The sequence below is a fragment of the Uloborus diversus genome, chromosome 6 (genome assembly GCF_026930045.1).
Source record: "Uloborus diversus isolate 005 chromosome 6, Udiv.v.3.1, whole genome shotgun sequence".
NCBI classification, from domain to species: Eukaryota; Metazoa; Arthropoda; class Arachnida; order Araneae; family Uloboridae; genus Uloborus; species Uloborus diversus.
In genome coordinates this window covers 144,407,590-144,429,620 of record NC_072736.1, presented here as the reverse complement: position 1 = coordinate 144,429,620, position 22,031 = coordinate 144,407,590, and the positions used below count along the sequence as shown (strand labels likewise).

The 22,031-nt window shown below is 33.7% G+C and overlaps 1 protein-coding gene across 3 annotated transcripts in view; it reads right to left on the bottom strand.

Moving 5' to 3' along the window:
* The window catches only part of LOC129223976 (furin-like protease 1, isoforms 1/1-X/2), a 414,934-nt gene that overhangs the window by 113,879 nt on the left and 279,024 nt on the right, over positions 1 to 22,031 (bottom strand). For all 3 annotated transcript variants that reach the window (XM_054858365.1, XM_054858364.1, XM_054858366.1), the window contains exon 3: positions 14,970 to 15,086. In XM_054858365.1, coding sequence (XP_054714340.1) covers positions 14,970 to 15,086 — 117 coding nt within the window. The remainder of the gene's footprint in view (positions 1 to 14,969; positions 15,087 to 22,031) is intronic.

The window sequence follows — 22,031 nt, the reverse complement described above, 5'->3', positions numbered from 1 at the left end:
AATAAAACTATTTAAAAATAAAAATACTTACTAAACATGACCATGATTGTTGAAATAAGGTACAATGTAAAATAAGAAATAGCAACGTCAAAAAGTAGATTAATGCAGATTACTGCAAACACGTGTTTCTGCGTTACAAAGAACGCCTTTTTCAATGCAAAAGTATTGAGCTTATGGATGAAAACACATTCGACAGAAGCATTTGCATTGAAAAAGACGTTCCTTGTAACGTCGAAATACGAGTCTGCATTAATCTGCTATTTGTACTTTTTGACGTTGTTATTTCTTATTTTATTTTTAGCACAAAGGTTATCATTTGCCTTAATGTACAATATTTAAGCAAAAAAAAAAAGTGTTTAAATCCACTTTTCAGGCGAGTTACTTTTGTTGATTTAACTTCTTTGAGAAAATTTCGGATTCAAAAAGATTTAAGTGCATGCTCTAAATCTTTACTAATAATAAAGCGAAAAGTCTTCTGTCTGGATGTCTGTACGATGTCTGTGACGCGCATAGCGCCTAGACCGTTCGGCCGATTTTTACGAAATTATGCACAAAGTTAGTTTGTAGCATCGGGGTGTGCACCTCGAAGCGATTTTTCGAAAATTCGATTTTATTCTTTTTACTTCCTTTTACAAAAAAGGAAGTACTGTATTCGTGAAAAAAATTCACTCAAAAATCGACCTTAATTTCCATTTTACTCACCCCCGAATGAATATTGAGTTTTTTTTTTTCCCACTCGACCACACGTGGATAAGTGCCTAAGAACGTATAGACACGCGAAATATCCATTTTGACGATTCCCGAGTTAATTACAACGAGTTTTCTCGTGACGTCTGTATGTATGTATGTATGTATGTGCGTATGTATGTCGCATAAAACAAGAACGGTGTGTCCTAGAAAGTTGATTTTTGGTATGTAGACTCCTAGTGGGGGTCTAGTTGTGCACCTCGGTTGGTTGCATTCGGGTGTTTCTAAAGGGGTCTTTTGCCCCTTTTGGGGGGGGGGGGGAAATCATTGTTAATTTCGATGCAAACTCAAGTGGTGATATAATTTGGCGGACACTTGGCGATATATCGCCAGTCTTTTGGTCGCCAAGTTTTGTCGTCAACTTGGCGAATTTTTTTTTTAAATCTGTTTCAATTTTGCCATTGTTGGTGATATTTAGAGAGTAGACTATTGAATCACATTAAAATTGCCAGTAATGGGGAAATGACATTAAATTGGAGTAAAAGGAAGTCATGTGATGCACACATCAGCTCGTTCTATTTCAATTTTAAGAACATTTTCCGGAGCAAAATTATCATAAGATGGTCGAGTAAATTACGAAATTGTCATGACGTAGTATGGGAGAGCGAATGAACATAGCCAATTAGCGAGAAATTCATCATTCATTATTTGTAAATATACAGGCGAACCGAATGCCCTTTTTATTTTAACTACGCGCAAAGCCGTGCGGGTACCATTAGTGCAAATAAAAAAAGTAGCAAAATTACCTAATTTGTATAATTAACTACTGTAAGTCCATTTATATGGATAGATATACGGATAGCGCAAATTCAGACATTTTAGAGTTATCTAACTTTATATTTCTGTAACGATAATATTTTGTCATGCTTTTTGATTTCTTTTTTCTTACTAGTGTAATGATTGATTCTTATATTCAATCTGGAGGATGTTATCCGATTTTAATAATGATGCAATTAATTTCTTGGATCATTATTTTTCAGAAGAGCATATTTTGAAGGCCTCATTTGTCCAGCAAAGAAAAGTTTGACGTTTTCATTACTCATTCGGGAAAGTTTTCGTTCTAGTAGAGCCCAAATCGTAGCATATCGCTTGTCCTTGATGGAAATTCCTGAAAATGATTAGGCGGAAGAAGATAGCGGTTTCCAAAATGATATTGATATTGATCAAAATCTCACAGGGTTACCATACAGATGGCCATTAAATAGTATTTGAAGTTTCGGGAAATAGAGGCATATAAGATTTTTTCTATAACTCGCTTTAAAAAAGTAAAAGAAAAAAACTTTGAAAAGAAAGGAAAAATACATCTTTGTTTGAATCTCAATCGGTTGACGCATATTAGGTGAGAAATAAATTCATAGCAAAATTAGTAATCGAAATATTGAAAATTAAAACATTTAAATAAATTAAAATTAAAATAAGAATTATAAAGGATTCACACACGTGTTTCGGAATTAAAACTTTTTTTTTCCTTTTAAAGGTGCAAAAACTCTTAATGACATATTTTAGAAAAATGAAATTCATTTAAGAGGACTGAATAATGCAAAAACAGTAAGCACTGTAATAAACTAAATTCCCAAGATGAAATGGAAGATGGCATGAAAAGTAGAAACTTGAAATATTTAAATTTTTATTCTTAATGATATTTTTCATTTTGCGTAAAAAGTTTTAAAAAAAAACTGTGGGATTAAAAAAGGATTTTTATCCACTATAATATTAAAATCTGTTCGCGTCTGTCTGTCTGAAGATCTATCTTCTCTAGAACCACTGCGAATCGGGAGTCAAACGAGATACCGATCAATTCGAAATTTTCCAAAGAAAACAATAGGACCAATCTCGTAATTGTGCGACTTTAATTAGCAGAGATATTAATTAAAACGTTAATTAACATAACGTTATTCAGGAATTTTTATTTCTTTCCTGTTGCCATTTTGCATATGCGCGAGCAAGTAAAATTCGAATAATTGTTTTGAAAGATATTTTTTGGCTGCTGTCCAAATCTTAAAACAACGTTTCCATCTAGAATTTCATTTTAAATTAGTTTAAAATTGGTTGCCCTATTCGGACATAGCTTTTATTTTATCGTCTGTCCTTTTTTTTATTTTTTACATTCAACGTTCTTAACTCTTTTCAGCATATGAAAGTTGTTTCTTTAGCTATGTTTATTGATCGTAGTGTAAGTTTATTATTCACCAACCTCATATTTTGGTACATTTAGGATGTGCGACTAATTATGTTTATTTTGTTGGACTTTTTCCCGTCACATGGGTGAGTTTTCGAATTGTAATAACTCTCTTTTTCCTTCCTGTTTCTATTTTTGAAATACAGTTTGTATCGTTAAAAGAACATATTAAATTAAGATTGTTTGAATTTCTTTAAGTGAAACAGAGTTGAACAAAAATATTGTTTTTAAGGATTTTAACTAAAGCTTAATTCGAATCTGATGACTTGGTATTAAATTAATGCAATTGGTATTTATTAAGTCTTGGTGCTTTAGTTTCACGTAAGCAACCAAAAAGTATGTGTCATTTTATGTAAAAAGCTGATCGTAATTGTACATACAAATGTTTCAGATATATTGTGCATTCATGAGGAGAAGACACTTCGGCACGCCTTCCCGAAAGCAGAGCTAATTTTAGCGCGGGGGTGATCGCTACCAATTGAGACCGCTTACAATTGAGACAACCCTAACTTTGGCGGGCATTTAAATTTGCGAAAATGTCTTTGTGTTCTTTCCTTTCGTTTCTAGCTTCGCGTAATTGTCGTCTAGGGGAATCTTTACCTTTTAAACTGAAAATTTCAGAACTATAAATATTGTATTTACAAAAAACAATAAGGTATTTTGTTTTCCAAATGAGACATTTCTATTAACGATAGGCTTTCTGAATTTTGAACGATATCCTTTTAAACACTTACGTCCTATATTCGAAATTGCAAGGGCGCTGATAAAAAAAAAGGGGGGGGGGAGAAAAATTTCATTGCCACACAGACTGTGGCATTGAAATGCTTAAAGGTTGCGTCCTTTTTGAAGACTTAGTATATCTCTCTCCATCTCCCTTTCTCTTTTCTTGAGGGGGGGGGGGAGATGACTCAGAAGCTCGGTCTTTGATGCTTCTGTATGGATTGTACAAAATTTCAGATCATATAGAGTGGATATACAATCAGTAGATCTACAGTAGCAGTTATTTTTAAAAAATGCTGAAAACATTATTCAAACAAAAGTTGCCCTCCCCCCCCCCCCCCCCCAAAAAAAAAAAAAAAACCTGGTTGAACCAAAGGCGGGGACTGGCCAGTTGTTCCAGAAAGGATTTACATGTGAGAAATAAAAGTAAATGAGAAAAAAAAAATCTATCTGAAATATATTAATGCAATTGACAATTAAAATCAAGATTATTTCTCTATGTATTGCATGAATGTTAATGTTTAGAAATATGTAATAATTTTCGGTGCTTTATAAAAAGTGACTTTGGTTGGAATACTGTTTTAAAATTATAGGTTCATCGGTAGGGCCGTCTTAAGAGATGACAAGTACCCCCAGGGCGAGTATTTGCCAGCGCGGGGGGGGGGGGGGGAGGGGGGCTAATTAACTTCGTTTCTATGGAGGGGGGGGAGCAGAAACGAAGTTAGTTATAACACTTCAGTACAACATTAGATTGACGTCCACACGGATTGTCCATAAAGGATATTACACTTCACCTTACCATCTCCCCTCGTCACATCTGACGCAATGTTCGATGAACATATTGCTATAACGAAATCTTTTATTTGAACCAAAATGTGTGAAGTCACATTTCTTGTAATCCCCTCCTTCCCCCTTGAGACTAACTATCGGAAGTTCATGAACCCCGAACCCTCCCTCCCTACCCTTTTCAAGCGTAACATCATTTGTGAACGGCTCCTTAGATTTGCTCTAAGTCACCAATATCGCACTACGAATTATTTTAAGGGAAAAGACCGGCTCCTCCCTCCCCCTGGATAGCGCTAGTTTTAAATATAAAGCGTGAAAAAAAGCTTGACGGGAATTTGAAAGCGCATTTCAGATTTTCAATGCGTTAAATACGCTTGTAAAGACGTTAAATCTCTCTCTCTCTCTCTCTGTTCATCAATATATTTGTTTTATAAGCGAAATAAAAATGTGTAGTTGGCATGTTGCAATCGCTAGTGAGATAAATATTTACTAACAAACTTGAAACACTTCGACGGCAAACCGAAAATTCATTTATATGAACAAAGAATCTTCGTTGCTCAATTTTATAACGCTGCTTTCAGATAATTAATGTCTTTGTTTTTCTGTAATATTCTCAGAAGAAATTGCTAAAGGCATAGTTGGGCGAATGTGTGGCAAAGCGAAACACAAAAATATTTTACACGGCTTGCAGCGACAGCTATCTAGCAATAGCTTAACTATATTATTAAACATCTAGTCGATTCCAGTCAGAAAATGGATAACTCTGGAAATCAAGGTGCATGATAATACAAGCCATTTTCAAAATTTGAGGCTCTGATTATAATATTTTGTGACACATCAAATACAATTTTTGTTATTACACAATGATAAAGGTCTCATTATTATCGTTTCAAATATTAACTGAGAACCACTGAGGTTCAGTTCAATATAGTACTTATTTATTTAATAGTGGGCATGTTTTGGTTTTAAATGTTTAGTACAATTTATCAAGTGTCATGCGTAGCAATGTAAGTTGAGCATGATGAAATAATTTATTTAATTCATTCAATCATTTATATATTAATTCATTTACATATTCATTGGTTTATTCATTAATTACTTATGAATGCACATTCACTGATTTATTTATCATTCATTCGTTTTATTCACACATTAATTCAGTTCTTCATTGATATCATGTATGTGCTCGTTTATTAGTATATTCATGTTTTTTATTGTTTCATTCAAGGAAAAATATTTTTAATAATCAAATAGATAGCAAAATATGTTATTAGTAAAATATTTTAATGAAAATTTTGCCCCATAAATGGGGCAAAATTGTGATTTTCCACTTTTATTTGAAGGTAAAAATTTACTGCCAGAAATGAAAAATAACATTTGAATTCAAATTCTATTAAACAATAAAATCTTTGCTCTTTGTAGACTACTGCAAGTTTCAAAAATAAATAAATAAATGAATAAATATATTTAAAAAATCGGACTTATTCCTTTTTGAAAATGCAGTGTCTCAAATTTTTCACCTCGGTCTACTTTTCCCAAACGTAACAGTCTAAAATATTTAAGAGTCAACTATTATTTTTCCGAAAAGAACTGCATTAGCTTTTATTCTTTATTTTATTAATTTACTTTTTATTCCAGAGTTGTTTGATTTTCGTTTCTCTTCCATGGTTAATGCAGGTATTGTACTGTACCTAGCGTTTTAATTAGTAAATATTTCTTCACACTAGTGATGGGCATAATCGAGTTCTCAGAACCGAATTACTTGATTATTCACGATCATTCGAGTACTCGATTATCACGAGCTCTTGATTATCAGATCTCGATTTCTCGACTATAGTATCTCAAGTTCTCGATTATCACATCTCGAGTTCTCGATTATCAAATCTTGAGTTCCCGATTGTCGCGTCTTGAATTCTCTATTATAGCAGCTCGAGTTCTCGATTATCACATCTCGAGTTCTCAACTATCACATCTCGAGTTCTCGATTATCAAATCTCAAAATCTCGATTATCAAATCTCGAGTTCTCGATTATCGCATCTCTCGAGTCCTCGATTATCACATTTCGAGTCCTCGATTATCACATTTCGAGTCCTCGATTATCACATTTCGAGTCCTCGATTATCACATCTCGAGTTCTCGATTATGATATCTCGAGTTCTCGATTATGATATCTCGAGTTCTCGATTATCACATCTCGAGTTCTCGATTATCACATCTCGAGTTCTCGATTATCACATCTCAAGTTCTAGATTATCACATACTGAGATCTCGATTCAAAATAATCGTGAAGTCAATTCGTGAAGTCACACATTTGTCGTACAGATACCATGTGCCTTTAATCCATTCAAAACTCGTAAAAATTCCTCCATGTACTCCAACATTATTAAAATCATAAAAACTTCTTTTTCATCATCCAAAAAAACTGATCGATCAATATACGGAACTTCTAATTAGATGTATTCTTTTGATTTATTCTTCCTCTCCGCGTTAGTGTTAAGTAACAGAGAATACCACTTCCTTAAAGAATCATTAACGGGCTAGTGGTTTTAAGCGAAAGCCAACGGTTAGATAAATGTCCTCCAAGAGTAATTAGAGGAAGACAGTCTTCTCCGTCGCGTTCTGGAAGGAGAAAAGCAGAGCCTCCATTCTGGCTCTATTATCTTCTTTCTAAGGCGAAATTTGAGATAGCAGGAAATACATTTTCCGCGCAGAATGCCGCGAGGCATAAAACAAGAATAAAATTCTATAATTAATACTAATTGGGTTTGTTCCAGGGAAATTAGACCCGTGTAATTAACAATATTAAATCAAGTAGTTTAATTAGGTAAACTCAATTACACACGGTACTTTTGAACTCGTGTTGCGGAGATATTTAAGGTTGTTCCCATTTTGAAATGTTTTGAACATTAAAATATGTTAAGTGCTAATGTACTTCAACAAAACAGCATTGATTTTTCCAATAATTTCCCTAACTTTTATATTTTTGTTCGAAGTATTTAAAGCATTTACTCCGAATAAATTAATTAGATATTTCTAATAAATATTTGAAAAATATTTACCCATAATGTTAGAAAATTGGAAAGCACGATTGGTGGTGAAAAAAATTTAAAAAAAAGTTCTAGGTAGTGATTCTCAAATGTTTTGCACCCACGGACCGGCAAAACATTTTTTAAAAAAATTCAAGGACCAGTGAAGTTTTTTTTTTTTTTTTTGCTAAAAAACTATTTGAATAGTTTAAAAAATATGGAGGTCTCCCCCCCCCCCCATTTTTTGTTTACAAGAATAAAAAACATATAAACTAACTTTACTCGGTATTAAAGAACTGTCACAAAAAGTATTTAAATAGGAAGAAAAGCCGTCTGACTTATCCAGTGGTTAGAGAAGTCTGACTGCGACAGGAAGGTCCGGGTTCGAATTCCGGCTCGGCATGGACGCATTTTCTCTCTCCTGTTCTTGTCCTTTCTTTATGCGAATGTGTTGTTGTGTTGTAAATGTGTTACCTACCCTATAAACTGGTCTTTATAGCATGTATGTACTGTGGAAGTCGGACTTCACACCAAATTACAGTACAGTTGGAAAAATGAAGCAGCGCACCCCAAATTGCCAGATCATCTAGCGCAAGACAACAAAACCAACAACAACAACATATGAAAAGTAATTATTTTAACACTTATACATAAGTAAATGGACATACGAGAAAAATCATAGAATGAAAATCAATCGCAAAACTCCCGTAAAAAGTATAAGAAATTAATGTTACGTTTATCGTTATTTTTATTATTTTTTTTATTTTTAGTAAGGATTTTTTTTTTTTTTTTTTTTTTTTTTTTAACGTGGACGCGAGCAAAGATCTCTGAAGACCGGTCAAATCTTTCTGCTGACCAGTGCCGGTCCGCTGAACCACCGGTTGAATCGCACTAATCTGTGTGGCTTCCAATCCAATAGGTTTCTCCAGCAAGCAGGATAAGGCTCAAAAAAAAAAAAACTTTCTTTGTAAAAAGGGAAGTGAAACTTTTTAAAACAATTATGGTATTTGGATAGGTATATTGGTGAACTCATATATTACAATTTCATGAGCACGGACACCAAACAACGCAGTGGTTTAGATGGTTACGCGTTTTTTTTTTTTTTTTTTCATTTAACTAATTTGAATGTTTTAAAAGCAGACGTTTTATATTAAGAAATGCAAACAACAGTATTTGCTAAAAAAATATTCCAATAAAAAAGAAAAAAAGAAGAACTGAAGCGCAAGTCTTAAGAAACAAAAAGCGTATAAATCAGTCCTTCAACAAAGACAACCTTATAGTTATCCACAAAATAACTTTTCTGGCTTTCTGAGGAGTAAACGTGCTAATAATTTCGGTGACAATTATTTTTTCAGAGATTTTGGATTAAATTCAGAAGATGACCAAATCTGATAGAGGCTTTATTGTGTCGAATTATTTCTGAAATAAATTTTAAGAACTTTAAATGTACTGAAACTCCTTTTACCTGAAGCCACATAAAAAGGTAAGATTAAATACAGTCGGAAGCCGATTTAATGAACCTCTATTTAACTAATTTCGCGATTTAGCGAAGTTTTCATTTTCCCCGACTAAAATGAAGGCAAAACCCCCTATTTACCAAATATTAAACCCCGAATTTACGAATTATTTTAACAGCCGGAACATTTTTTTTTTTTTTTTTTGATTAATTTGAGAGAAAATACTGGATTGTTTTCCAAATGATATTATCCATCTTGTCCAAAGCAGAAAAAGATTTTGCTTGGAATCAACCATTTTTGACGACAGCCAATGAAAAGCGATTCTGATGCAAAAAGCAATAATGAAACTCCCCTTAAAACTGTTACTTTTTCAAGTGCTTTACTGGCCTAGAAAGTGTAATAACATATCTCATGCAGCAGGCTGTAAGTGACACAATATTTTCTTCTCCCCATAAAGGCGAAAGTGAAGATTTTGACAAGTATGAAGGAAATTTTCAAACATCTATTACACAGTACTTTAAAATTTCAAATTAACTCGGGCGCAATAAGTCGCGGAATGCTGAATAAAAGGTATACACTTTCTAATTATAGATATTTTTGCGCATTTGATTATTAGGGCTTTTAGATAAGGTAAATGCAATTTTTGGAAAAAAAAATCAGAACCCAATATTATGAATAACTCCGATTTAACGTATAAAAGTTTCGGTCCCAATGAATTTGTTAAATCAGGGTCCGACTGTCCGCTATTACTAGAGCAAAATTTGGAAAACAGGGAGTGGAATCACTTTTGAATCGAATTTCGTATAAAGGAAAAAATGCATTTTTTAAAAGCATTGCAAAACTATAGACACAATAATCACTTAACTCTTCTAGTTTGTTTTTATAAATCGTATTATTAAACTGAAAACATTTAATTTCCTCAAATGCATATTGAATTTCAGGAGTCCTATGTCTTAAGTAATTTAAATCATATTATTTATTTTCATGAAACAACATTCCCAAAAATCACTTCTGGAAGGTTCCACCTCCATTGTAACTAACCATAGTAAACTGCCAGTGCCACTGATGAGCAAAAAAAAAAAAAAAATCCCTTTTCTGTTGCGGTATTTCCCTCTTTGTGTCACAATTTTTGCAATCAAATACTACGAAACCACACCTGAGCTAGGGCCTGCCTGATATCAATATATATATATAGAAGACAAACCCAGCTTTTGAGACCTCCCAGAGAGATAATGAACACTTTGGATAAATGCTATTTCGAGACTTCTAAAATTAAAAAAAAAAAAAAAAGAAAATAATAACAACTTTAATGTGTTTTGCTCTAACAACGGTTTTTGATTTTTCTTCCTAAGATATCCAGTGTGAAAGAAGGAAAAATTCGATTAAATGCTGTATCAATAGCGCGCCTATTTTAACCTTGAATCAAACCGGTTCAAATGTAGTACAGAACCAACGAAACAGAAATAAGCACTTAAAAGAATAGAATTCATGTAGTTTTTACTTCCTTTTACAAAAAAGGAAGTATTGTATTCGCAAAAAAATTTTCACTCAAAAATCGGCCTTAATTTCCAATTTTCTCACCCCCGAATGAATTTTGAGTTTTTTTTCGACCCGACAACACGTGGATATATGCCTAGGAACGTACAGACACCAGAAATATCCATTTTGACGACCCCCGAGTTAATTACAACGAATTTTCTCGTGACGTCCGTATGTACGTATATATGTGCGTATGTGTGTTTGTATCTCGCATAGCTCAAAAACGGTATGTCCTAGAAAGTTGAAATTTGGTACGTGGAATCCTAGTAGGGTCTAGTTGTGCACTTTTAACTTTGGTTGCAGTCGAATGTTCCTGAGGGGGTCTTTTGACCCTTTTTTGGGGGAAATCATTGTTAATTTCGATGTAAACTCAAATTGTGTTATAATTTGTCGGACATTTAGCGATATGTCGCCAGTCTTTTGGTTGCCAAGTTTTGTCGCCAACTTGGTGACAGATTTGAATATTAAAAAAAAAAAAAATTTTTTAATTCGGTTTCAGTTTGGCCACTTTTGGTGATATTTAGAGAGTAAACAATTGAATCACATAAAAATTGCCAATAATGGGGAAATGACATTAAATTGGAGCAAAAGGAAGTCATGTGATGCACACATCAGCTCGTTTTTAATGTAACTTGAATGAAATTTGTTTGCATAAATTTGGTGTTGATTTTAAATAAGAATGAAATTTTTGGCAGAATTTCATGCAATTTACTTTTAAAATCAGCAACGCTTTTAGAACTGCGAATTGCAACTGTGCTTCTTCTCTAAAAAACATGTCTGTCACAGGCGAAAATATTCTTTTATAGATGCATTAGTCCCTGGTAAATATAAAATATATTGAAAAATTCTGCATCACTTAATTTATTGGTTTGAAAGTAGTACTGAAACAAGCTCCACTAAGTGACTTTTGGTTGAAGCATTCAGTGATACCGTCTGTATCTGAAAACAAACGAACATTTCAGTATGGGGGGGGGGACCACAGGACGGGACCTGAAAACGGGACGTATGGTCACCTGACTAATGATTCAAAGAAACGTCTTTCCGTACAGTATACTTATTTTCTGGTATTTTTCATACATTTCTGTATTTGAATGATATAAAATAAACGTGTCATATTTAATCTTTCCCTTTGGCAAGACATTAAGAAATTCCACGGCATTTAACATATGACTACGTAAAAATATAGACTGTCACATTATAGTACCAAGTTAGGGGGAATGTCGCACAGTAGAATCTCGAATTTCGCGATGTGGAAAAGGGTTTGTATACGGATACATACCTAATTATTTTAGACGTTTGTAAACACTCCTCAAACTAAGAAATAAATGAATACCTTTGTTGAGAGAAAAGACATCTGGATGTCTTTGCATTAAAAAATTCACTACTTTACATTGAAAAAGAAGTTCCCCGTAACTCCGAAACACGTGTATGCAGGAATCAGCTAATTTTCTGCGTTAAAACGTTGTTGATTACTTTTTACTCCTCAAACCGTTTGAAACCATTTCTTATGGATATATTACAATTTCTTACACAAAGAATTGAATTTTTATATTATAAAAGCTCTATTCTTCAACCTAAAATACTGTAACGATGCACGAAGTCAATGATCAATGGGAGAGATAGAAATAAAATAAAACAGCACGGTACGAGGTACGTACAGTTTATAGTAATAATAAAAAACAGAATTTTGTTAAAAATACCAAGCACTTTTCACAATGCACTCAAAAGGACAAAATAACTTTTCTGGGTCAGAAAGGACAATTTTCAGCTTAAATCATGAAAAGAATTCATTATCATTATCTAGCTTTCAATCACAAATTTGAGTGTTGAAACAAGCATATTTTTCTTATTGAGAAAGTTTGGTTTGAAATGACTAGAACCGCACTTTTCTTCGTTTGTGGTGTCATTTTCTTGGAATTTTCGAAAACTACAGGAATTCTTCAATTGTTCTTTCTGACCCAGAAAAGTTATTTTGTCCTTTTGAGTGCATTATGAAAAGTGCTTGGTATTTTTAACAAAATTCTGTTATTTTATTCTTTTTAGTGTAAATGTATATCAGAAATAGAATAATGTTACCCTCACGAAATTTCACCTTATTTTTTCAAACAAATGCTCGGTACTAAAAGGGAAAAAACCTATATACGTATCTAAAACATTTAGCAGTTGGCACTAAAATTTATTCCTTGTTCCTCTCTAGGATTTATGCTTGCTTCAGAGTAGCCTTAATTCAAAATTTTCATTATGATTGCTTTTAACATTACTGTTGCGAAGATCCTAACTGAAATAATAATTTAATTTCAGAATTTTAATTTTTTAGCGTTAAGTTGTACCTTAAGATTAAGCAAATCATTTTGTGAAATCCCGAAGTCTCCAAGTGGTCTAGTTGCAGATGTATAAGCAAAACCAGGCCTTATATTTATCCGTGACAATCAGGCCAAGTATAATAAAAGTGCTTAAAAATGGAGATGATGATAATTGTTGCTGCGCGATCAGATTGTTATCAGTCATCTCTTGATATTTCATGCACATCAATCAACTCCTTAGGAATTCAAGGTGCCCTTTTTGATACAAGAATTATAGTCTCTACATCGATAAGCTTCTAATAAAATATAAGCTAATAGGTGTAAAGATTTCGACTAAACGATTGACCTAGAAAATGTTAACCTCTCTTTGGACTTTAAGGGTAATTGGGAAGGATAATTCGCGTTGAGTTAAATTGGTTTACTTTCGCAGTAACCCTGCAAAAGTTTCCCATCTCAGATCCCCGCAATACCACGTCTCTGTTACACTGAACTCACCAACTGCCTCCAGCACTGCTATTCACTATTCCAGACTGATGAGTTCTAATAAGAACAAAACTGCAGTCTCAGGATGTGATAACCAAGTTTTCTGTTATATTGCATGTAGCTCTTTCCATAGCTCTGGCTCAGGGGCTCTAACTTATTGCTAAATACCCAAGCTTTGCCTTCAATTCACGAGTCGAGCCGTACCATGTTGCGGACACTCGCTGGTGAGCTACATTTACTTTATTTACTCAGCTTCAATGAGGTGACATCTGCCTCCAGCTTGGTTATTTACTATTCCAGACTGAGGAGTTCTAATGAGAACGAAACTGCTGTCTCTGGATGGGATAGCCGGGCTGTATGGTATATTGCATATAATTTTGCCTTAGCCCTGGCTTAGGGACCGTAACTCACTGCCAAATCTGCCAGAGCTGTTGAGTCGGAGTCGTGGAGTCGAAGGCTCTTAAATTCCTGGAGTCGATCATTTTCGCTTTGACTCCAAAGCCCTGTACTAACTAACACTTTTAACTTCTATTTTCTGAAAAAGGAGGGGAGAAAGGAAGGAAGAATAATAGAAAAAAAAAATCGTGAAGAACAACGTAATATCATCTGGCCACTTTGGCGTCGGCAACAGAGCGATGCAATTTCGTTCCATTATGTCACTGATACGACTGAGGGTAACCCTGGAAACGCTGCAAGATAAAGGAATGTGGCCAGCGAGTCCCCGCAGCTATCTCGCCGTTACGGCTCGCTTCTTTTTCCGCAAGTGAACATTTCCAGCGCCGAAGTCGACTGGGGAATGGCTAACGGTCAGCGTCGCAATTTGGGCGTAAGAGAATTCTCAACTCTTAGTAGATTACATTTTGTTTCTCACGTGAAAGCATCTGTTTTTCGCTTTCTGTCACGATTGTGAGACGTTATTGTTCGTGTTAAAAAAAAAAAAAAAAAAAAAAAAAAAAAAAACTAAATTAACAGTAAAATTCAATGATATCGTTATTCAAGTCATCAATTTTTTATGATTCTTACAATGAAGATCCATAGGATTTGTAAATAGGTTCAAAAATTCGTGACAATAAAGAACATATTTTTCGAAGATGTAGGGAAATGTAGCAAATGTTGAGAAAGTTTAACTTAATTGAATGCAAATGTTTAGAAAATTTAAGCTCCTTAAATGCCGAATGTTTAAAAAAAAATCTATTTAAATGCAAATATTTAGAAAATTTAATAAAATTCGAGTATTTAATAAATAATACTTTATTAAATAAAATGATTAAATAGAAATGATTTAAAAAACTGAAGCTCCTTTATTGCATCAAGCCAGAGCCTAGTAGACCCGCACAGTACATGCTGGTAAGCCTGTTCCCGCGCGCTATGTGGTGTAAGCCGCTTGATAATCCTACTGTGACCTGCACCAAAGAATTAGGAAATGTAGGGCTACTTGAACAGTTACAGCGGGAACAGAGGACTGAATGATATTTCTTTCTGCTTCAGCATCATGTCTAAGCTGTGGAAGTGGAGATGACTAGTGGCATCATCTCTCGATGGTTCAGCGAGTTATCGTCCAAATTGTAAGTCCAACTTCTCGAGGCAATAGCACTCCCTCTTTTTTGATTGATAGCGCAATTCATGGACACAGCAAAGGAAATAAAAATCAAACCACAAATTCTGATCTAGTATGAAGCAGTTATGGTAAAAGATTTGTGCAGTGCCTAAAAAGAGGGTAGTACTTACCAAGTACCACATCTGCGGCCACCTGGGATCATTGAGATTTGTTTTTATTCCTTTCGTATCTTCTTTAAAATCCCGTTTGGGCCTTCGTAAAAGCTTTTGTTGCGAAAACCACGTCACCTGAAATGCAATATAAAGCAACAAATCATAAAAAGAAATAGACAAATTTTTCAGCAGAGAGTTTTCCCGCAATCATCAAACGTAACAACAATTATTAAGCAAAAGAAAAATAAAATTTAAAAACGTGCACATATTTTGCGTTCATTAAAGGCGTTCCTTGTACGTTATTCAGAGAAATAAATGATACTACACACAGTCTGACCACGGATGATATGGAATTGGCAAACGTCGAGTTAAGACGAGTCTATCTGAATGCGGGGGAAAAGTAATAATTTGATGCGCGTTTTCGTTAATTTGAATGTGACTCTGCTGAATTTAGTGGCTAACATATACTGTAAAAATTTTTGTGTAACCTTACTCCATGAAATCGGGGGCAGCTTAGCTGTCTCCACTGCTCTGAGTAACCTAACAGATATAACTGTTGTAAAGTTACACATCGCTTGTGGAAGGTTACACCATGGTTATGAAACTATAGCCTAACGTTTACCTCAGTTTTGCGTCAGGTTACATCAGAAATTTCTTTCTGTATGCTTACAAAAATTAAACTTTCATCTGACTCCCTTGGACGACTTATCAAGTTCATGCTGTTTAGCAACCAACGCGCACTTTATTTACTTATTTTAATATACAAACGAGACATTTTTATTGCAATAAGAGAGAAAATGACCTGAGTGTAGTCCGAAACCAGAACGCGAATCTCAAACAGGTCGCAGAGGATTTAATTTGAGTTTTTAAAACAATGATGCTACATACTTCAGAATTCGTGTAACGTTACATCCATTAATACTGGTAACCTGACACATTTGTTTTTACAGTGTACATTAGGGTGGTTAAAATACTTGTAAAAAAAGTTTCTCCTAGGTAACAGGACACCCCTCAATATTTTTACACTTGTTGAAGGAGTCATTCACGTCAACTGAGCTAATTTTTCAAATCGTCCCCACTCGACCATCTCCGATTTGTATAAAATTTTATAGAGGCGTACAGATGCCTTTGAAACTAGCCTATGCAAATTGTCAGCTTCCTAGATCCAAATCCTGAGGATCTAGGATCTTCGAAAAATGTGATCCAAGATGGCGGATTAGCTTTTTGTGCCAAATTGCCATGTTTATACCAAGTTTACAGGAACTTTTATTACACTGCAAGCCTGAAATTTTAGGCACTTAAAGTATGTTTGACCGTTAGTATATTCAAGTATTTTTGTGAATTTGAGTTCTTTAGATTTTGTGTAGCATGCGCGTGAACTTGTGAAAAAGCGCGATGGGAAAAATTTCTCCTGGATTTTAGGTTGACATAAAATCTGAAAACAAATAATTCAAAAGCTCGTACTGCGTGGTTCCACCGTAAAAATGCTTGTTTTTAATGGGTTACAGTTACAGAGCCTAAATATCTATTTTCTAAAAGATATTGTGTTTCAAAGTGGCTATCAAAACCGTTCAAATGAAAAATGGCCTATTTTCAAAGCGCTATAGCTCAAGTTTGTCACCTCGCACCTTTTTTTTTTTTGTTTTTGTTTATACCATTAGAAAAAAACACATTTTTTTCTTTTCAAAATAAGTTTTTTCTTCGATGGTATTCTTTCGAATAAGAATAAAAAAACGAGCTTGAAATTATATCTGTCGTAACGAATTGCCATATTCAATCTCAGATTACGGGACGTTTTATAACGCTGGAAGCCTGAAATTTCAGGAGCTTAAAGTACTTTTAGTTGTCAATACGTTCTAGTAATTTTATGAATTTGAGTTCATTAACTTTTGTGTAGCCCGTATGCAAAGTCTTGACAAAGCGCAGCAGAGAAACTATTTCCTGGATTTTAGAATGACAAAACTTCTGAACAAAAATGATTCAAATGCTCGAACTTTGTAATTCTATTGTCGATATGCATGTTTTTAATGGGTTATAGTTGCAGAGCGTAAATATTGATTTTCTAAAAGATATTGGTATCCCAAGTGGATATCAAAATAGTTCACATGAAGAATATCCTGTTTTTAACTCCCTGTAGCTCCAGTTTGTCACCTTGCACCTTCTTTTTGTTGGCACCATGAGAAAGAACATATTTTTTCCTATAAAAATAAATTTTCTTTCCGATGGTGTTCTTTCAGATAAGCGGGAAAAATGAGCCTGAAATACTATTTATCGTTAGAGAGAAAATCTCGTTCTACAATATATAAAGAATGGGGAATGCCGTGACAACCGATTTATAGGGATTTTGCAACTGTTATTAGTCAGAAATAGTTTTTTATTAATCATTTAAAAAGTTCTTTTGCAGATTAAATTTTTTAAAATTCAGAAAAGTATTTTGTTCAGGAAGCAGACTGATACACTAGGCAGAACAAGATATTTTTTTAAAATCATAATTCATTTGCAAAGTATCTTTTTAAATGATTGATAAAAAACCATTTCTGACTTATAACAGATGCATTATCCTTATAAGCCGGTTGTCCACGGCATTCCCCATTCTTTATTTATTGTAAAACGAGATTTTCTCGCTAACGATAAATAGTATTTCAGGTTCATTTTTCTCGCTTATCTGAAAGAACACCATCGGAAAGAAAATTTATTTTTATAGGAAAAAATATGTTCTTTCTCATGGTGCAACGAAAAGAAGGTGCGAGGTGACAAACTTGAGTTACAGGGCGTTAAAAACAGGCTATTCTTCATGTGAACTATTTTTATAGCCACTTGGAATATCAATATCTTTTAGAAAATCAATATTTACGCTCTGCAACTATAACCCATTAAAAACATGCATATCGACAATAGAATTACAAAGTTCGAGCATTTGAATCATTTTTGTTCAGAATTTATGACATTCTAAAATCCAGAAAAAAGTTTCTCAGCTGCGTTTTGTCAAGACTTTGCAAACTTGCTACATAAAAGTTAAAAACTCAAATTCACGAAAAAAATAGAACGTATTGACAACGAAAAGTACTTTAAGATCATAAAATTTCAGGTTTCCAGTGTTATAAAATGTTCCGTAATCTGAGATTGAACATGGCAATTCGTTACCACTTTGTATATCACCACTTTGAATCACAATATCTTTTTGAAAATAGATATTTAAGCACTGTAACTGTAACTCATTAAAAACAAACATTTTTACAATGGAATCACGCAGTACGAGCTTTTGAATTATTTTTGTTCAGATTTTATGAAAACTTAAAATCTAGGGAAAAAATTTCCCATCGCGCTTTTTCATAAGTTCACGCGCATTCTACACAAAATCTAACGAGCTCAAATTCACAAAAATACTTGAATATACTAACGGTCAAACATACTTTAAGCGCCTAAAATTTCAGGCTCCCAGTGTAATAAAATTTTCTGTAAACTTGGTGTAAACATGGCAATTTGCCACAAAAAGCTAATCCGCCATCTTGGATCACATTTTTCAGAGATTCTAGCTCCTCAGGATTTGGATCTAGGAGGCTGAAAATTAGCATAGATTAGTTTCAAAGGCATCTGTAAAATGTCATCTAAATCGGAGATGGTCGAGTGGGGACCCCTAGGTCACTTGACATGGAATGACTCGAAGGTAATAGACTGGAAAAATTTTAGCTTCCTATTTCAACTGAAAGAGGGTGCTCAACCCTCTCCCCCAAACTTCAAATGTATGGGCAGGGGTGGGGGGTTAAAAATATTTTTAACTTAAAAAAAATGCTTAGTAATATGCATATACATTGCAATAAAATAATTATTTACAAAAAAAAAAAAAACAGCTGGGGAAATTAAATGTTTCTAAATGTTCTGTGGCATATTTTTATGTTGCGGCTAATGTTAAATTAAAGGGTCATTGAGCAGCCTCTTAAAATTTGAGTATGAAGTTAAAACTTTTACAGCATAATACTATTAGTAAGTCGAAAAGAAATGGGGGTTGTTCTGGACTCCAACTGAAAAGAAGTTTTTTTGAACCACTCTAGTGTACATATCAAAAGTTAGTATCCCTGAAAACTAATAGATGCGTACATTTCCGCCAGCAAACCGTATGTTTGATTTTCCATCTCATCGACGGTCAGACTGTACCAGTACATATTTAATTTCAGTAGTATAGTAGTGTAGGATGAAAATCTTCGTTTTATAAAATCCTCATATATATATATATAATTAGCCATATATATATATAATTAGCAATGATCGAGTAACGCTGACGTCATCAGCAATGAAACTCGCGCCACGGCATGATAATTTGATAATATTTTTTGGTAATGTTCGACATGCAGGGAAACGCTTTATTTTAACATGGCTGAACTGGATCCGGTAAGTTACTGGTAAGACCAGGGAGGGTAAAGGGGAGGAGATAAATCTTTACTATGTAGAAGTGGCAACGATCGTTCACTTTTTCCAGAGGGCGCTGTATGTGCACCGCTCCCGACAATCGCAGCAGATCAATGTAAATGATGCTAAGTTTCTCATTTTTTTAGAGGCAGCTATTAAAGCAAAAACAGAAAAATACTACTGGAAATTGGTTGTAGTAAGGGGCTAATATAGTGGACGATGTACGGCTTTCGTCCACAGGAAGTTTGCACAGTATTTTGATGGAAAAATTAATTTTATTTTTCATCACCAACTTGCCGAATTCGTCTGCTATTAATATTGCGCTGTGCGATGTTTTATTTATTACGAGTTGGAATTTTTCTATTAATGTAAATAATTGACAAAATGAGAATGTAGTACAATTATTTACGTAAATACATTTTTTTTAATTATTTGTAAATTTCGTAACATGTTTTGAGAACTAATTAAAACGAAATAATTTTTTGCTTTTACGATCTTTAACAGATAAAAATTAATGTTAATGTTCTATTTACTTAACTTCAAGCTGATATTGATTATAAAAATTTTATTCATGTATTTACTCACTGCTTAGACATAATTATTATCATTGCTTTTTATTATTATTGCATTTATTTCGACAACCAAATGGAAAAAAAAATCGAGAAACCTTATTCATTAAAAAAATTATACCTTGGAACGCTTTTTTGAGATATTTGGATTTTCTGTTGTAATTAATCAAGTTTTCAAAAATTAAGATTTACTCTTATTGTACATGTATTTTCTAAATGAATAAGGTTTCTCGATTTTTTTTCATTTGGTTGTCGAAAAAAATGCAATAATAAAAAAAAGCAATGATAATAATTATGTCTAAGCAGTGAGTAAATACATGAATAAAATTTTTATAATCAATATCAGCTTGAAGTTAAGTAAATAGAACATTAACATTTATTTTTATCTGTTAAAGGTCGTGAAAGCAAAAAATTATTTCGCTTTAATTAGTTCTCGAAACATGTCACGAAATTTACAACTAATTTAAAAAAATGTATTTACGTAAATAATTGTACTGCATTCTCATTTTGTCAATCATTTACAGGAATAGAAAAATTCTAACTCGTAATAAATAAAACATCGCACAGCGCAATATTAATAGCAGACGAATTCGGCAAGTTGGTGATGAAAAATAAAATAAATTTTTCCGTCAAAATACTGCGCTAACTTCCTGTGTACGAAAGCCGTACATCGTCCACTATATTGGCCCCTTATTACAACCAATTTCCAGAAGTTTTTTTCTTTTTTTGCTTTAATAGCTGCCTCTAAAAAAATGAGAAACTTAGCATCATTTACATTGATCTGCTGCGATTGACGGGAGCGGTTCGCCGACAGCGCGCTCTGGAAAAAGTGAACAATCGTTGCCACTTTTACACTAGCAAACCCGTAGGATATTTCTCTCCTTCTTCCTACTCCGTGGGTAAGACTCATTTTAGGAGAAGAAGAAACGTAACAGCGGGAAACAATGAACTCTATCTAGAGGAGTTTAGGGTTAATCCAATGGAGTTAGGGCTACAATGCCAACTATCAAAATATCATCAAAAACGCAATTGCTTCGATCAAATGTAGAAGCAATTTTCACCCGTCATACCTTGACGGGCGATTTTCTAGTAATTTAAATATTAGCCTCTTCAATTAATCACGTGTTTCAAAATTTAAACAAAATGTCTTATTTTTAAGAACATCTAGTTTTAGTGGATAAAAATTACATTGAAAACATGTCCTTTTAAAGGAAAACTTCAACAAAATGGTTAATATATAAAAGCATTTATAGGCGTATTAATGTGAGACGTACGCTACACACCAGATTTCAACACCCTTCGACTTCCCTCGAAAGAGACAAATAACACTGCTTAGGAAAAGTTACTAATTCGCCTATTATATTGCAGATGCCGCAAAAGAGCTTAAGAGATCAAAATTTACATACCCTTTAATCATGAATCCGATTACAATAGGCCAAATTTGTAGTTTCAAGTTCCGGGAACGAGAGATATTAACTCTCATTGATTTAATTCATTCCTATAATAATATTCATTGATAACGCAAAGCGGTAACTATATTTACAGCTTAAATATTAGTTTGGGTTCCATTATCGCGTAGACTTAAGTTAATTTAGCATGTGCGGCTGTTCGTAAATAATATGCATACTTTTAAATGGCTTTTGGTCGTCACCTCATTCCAGAGCATTATTTGTCAGTACGAATGAAGTTTCCAATCCCATTTTGTTTTCTTTCTTTACAGAAAGATTCCTTCATTTTAACCAACTTCCAAAATGAGGCGGTTTTTAGTTTATTGATACCGTATTTGAGTTTTTACTTCCTTTTACAAAAAAGGAAGTACTGTATTCGCGAAAAAAATTTTCACTCAAAAATTGACCTTAATTTCCATTTCACTCACCCACGAATGAATATTGAGTTTTTTTTCGACTCGACCACTCGTGGATAAGGACCTAAAAACGTATAGAAACGCGAAATATTCATTATGACGATTGCCGAGTTAATTACAACGAATTGTCTCATGACGTCTGCGTATGTAGGTCGCATAACTCAAGAACGTTAAGTCCTAGAAAGTTGCAATTTGGTACGTAGACTCCTAGTGGAGTCTAGTTGTGCACCTCCCCTCTTG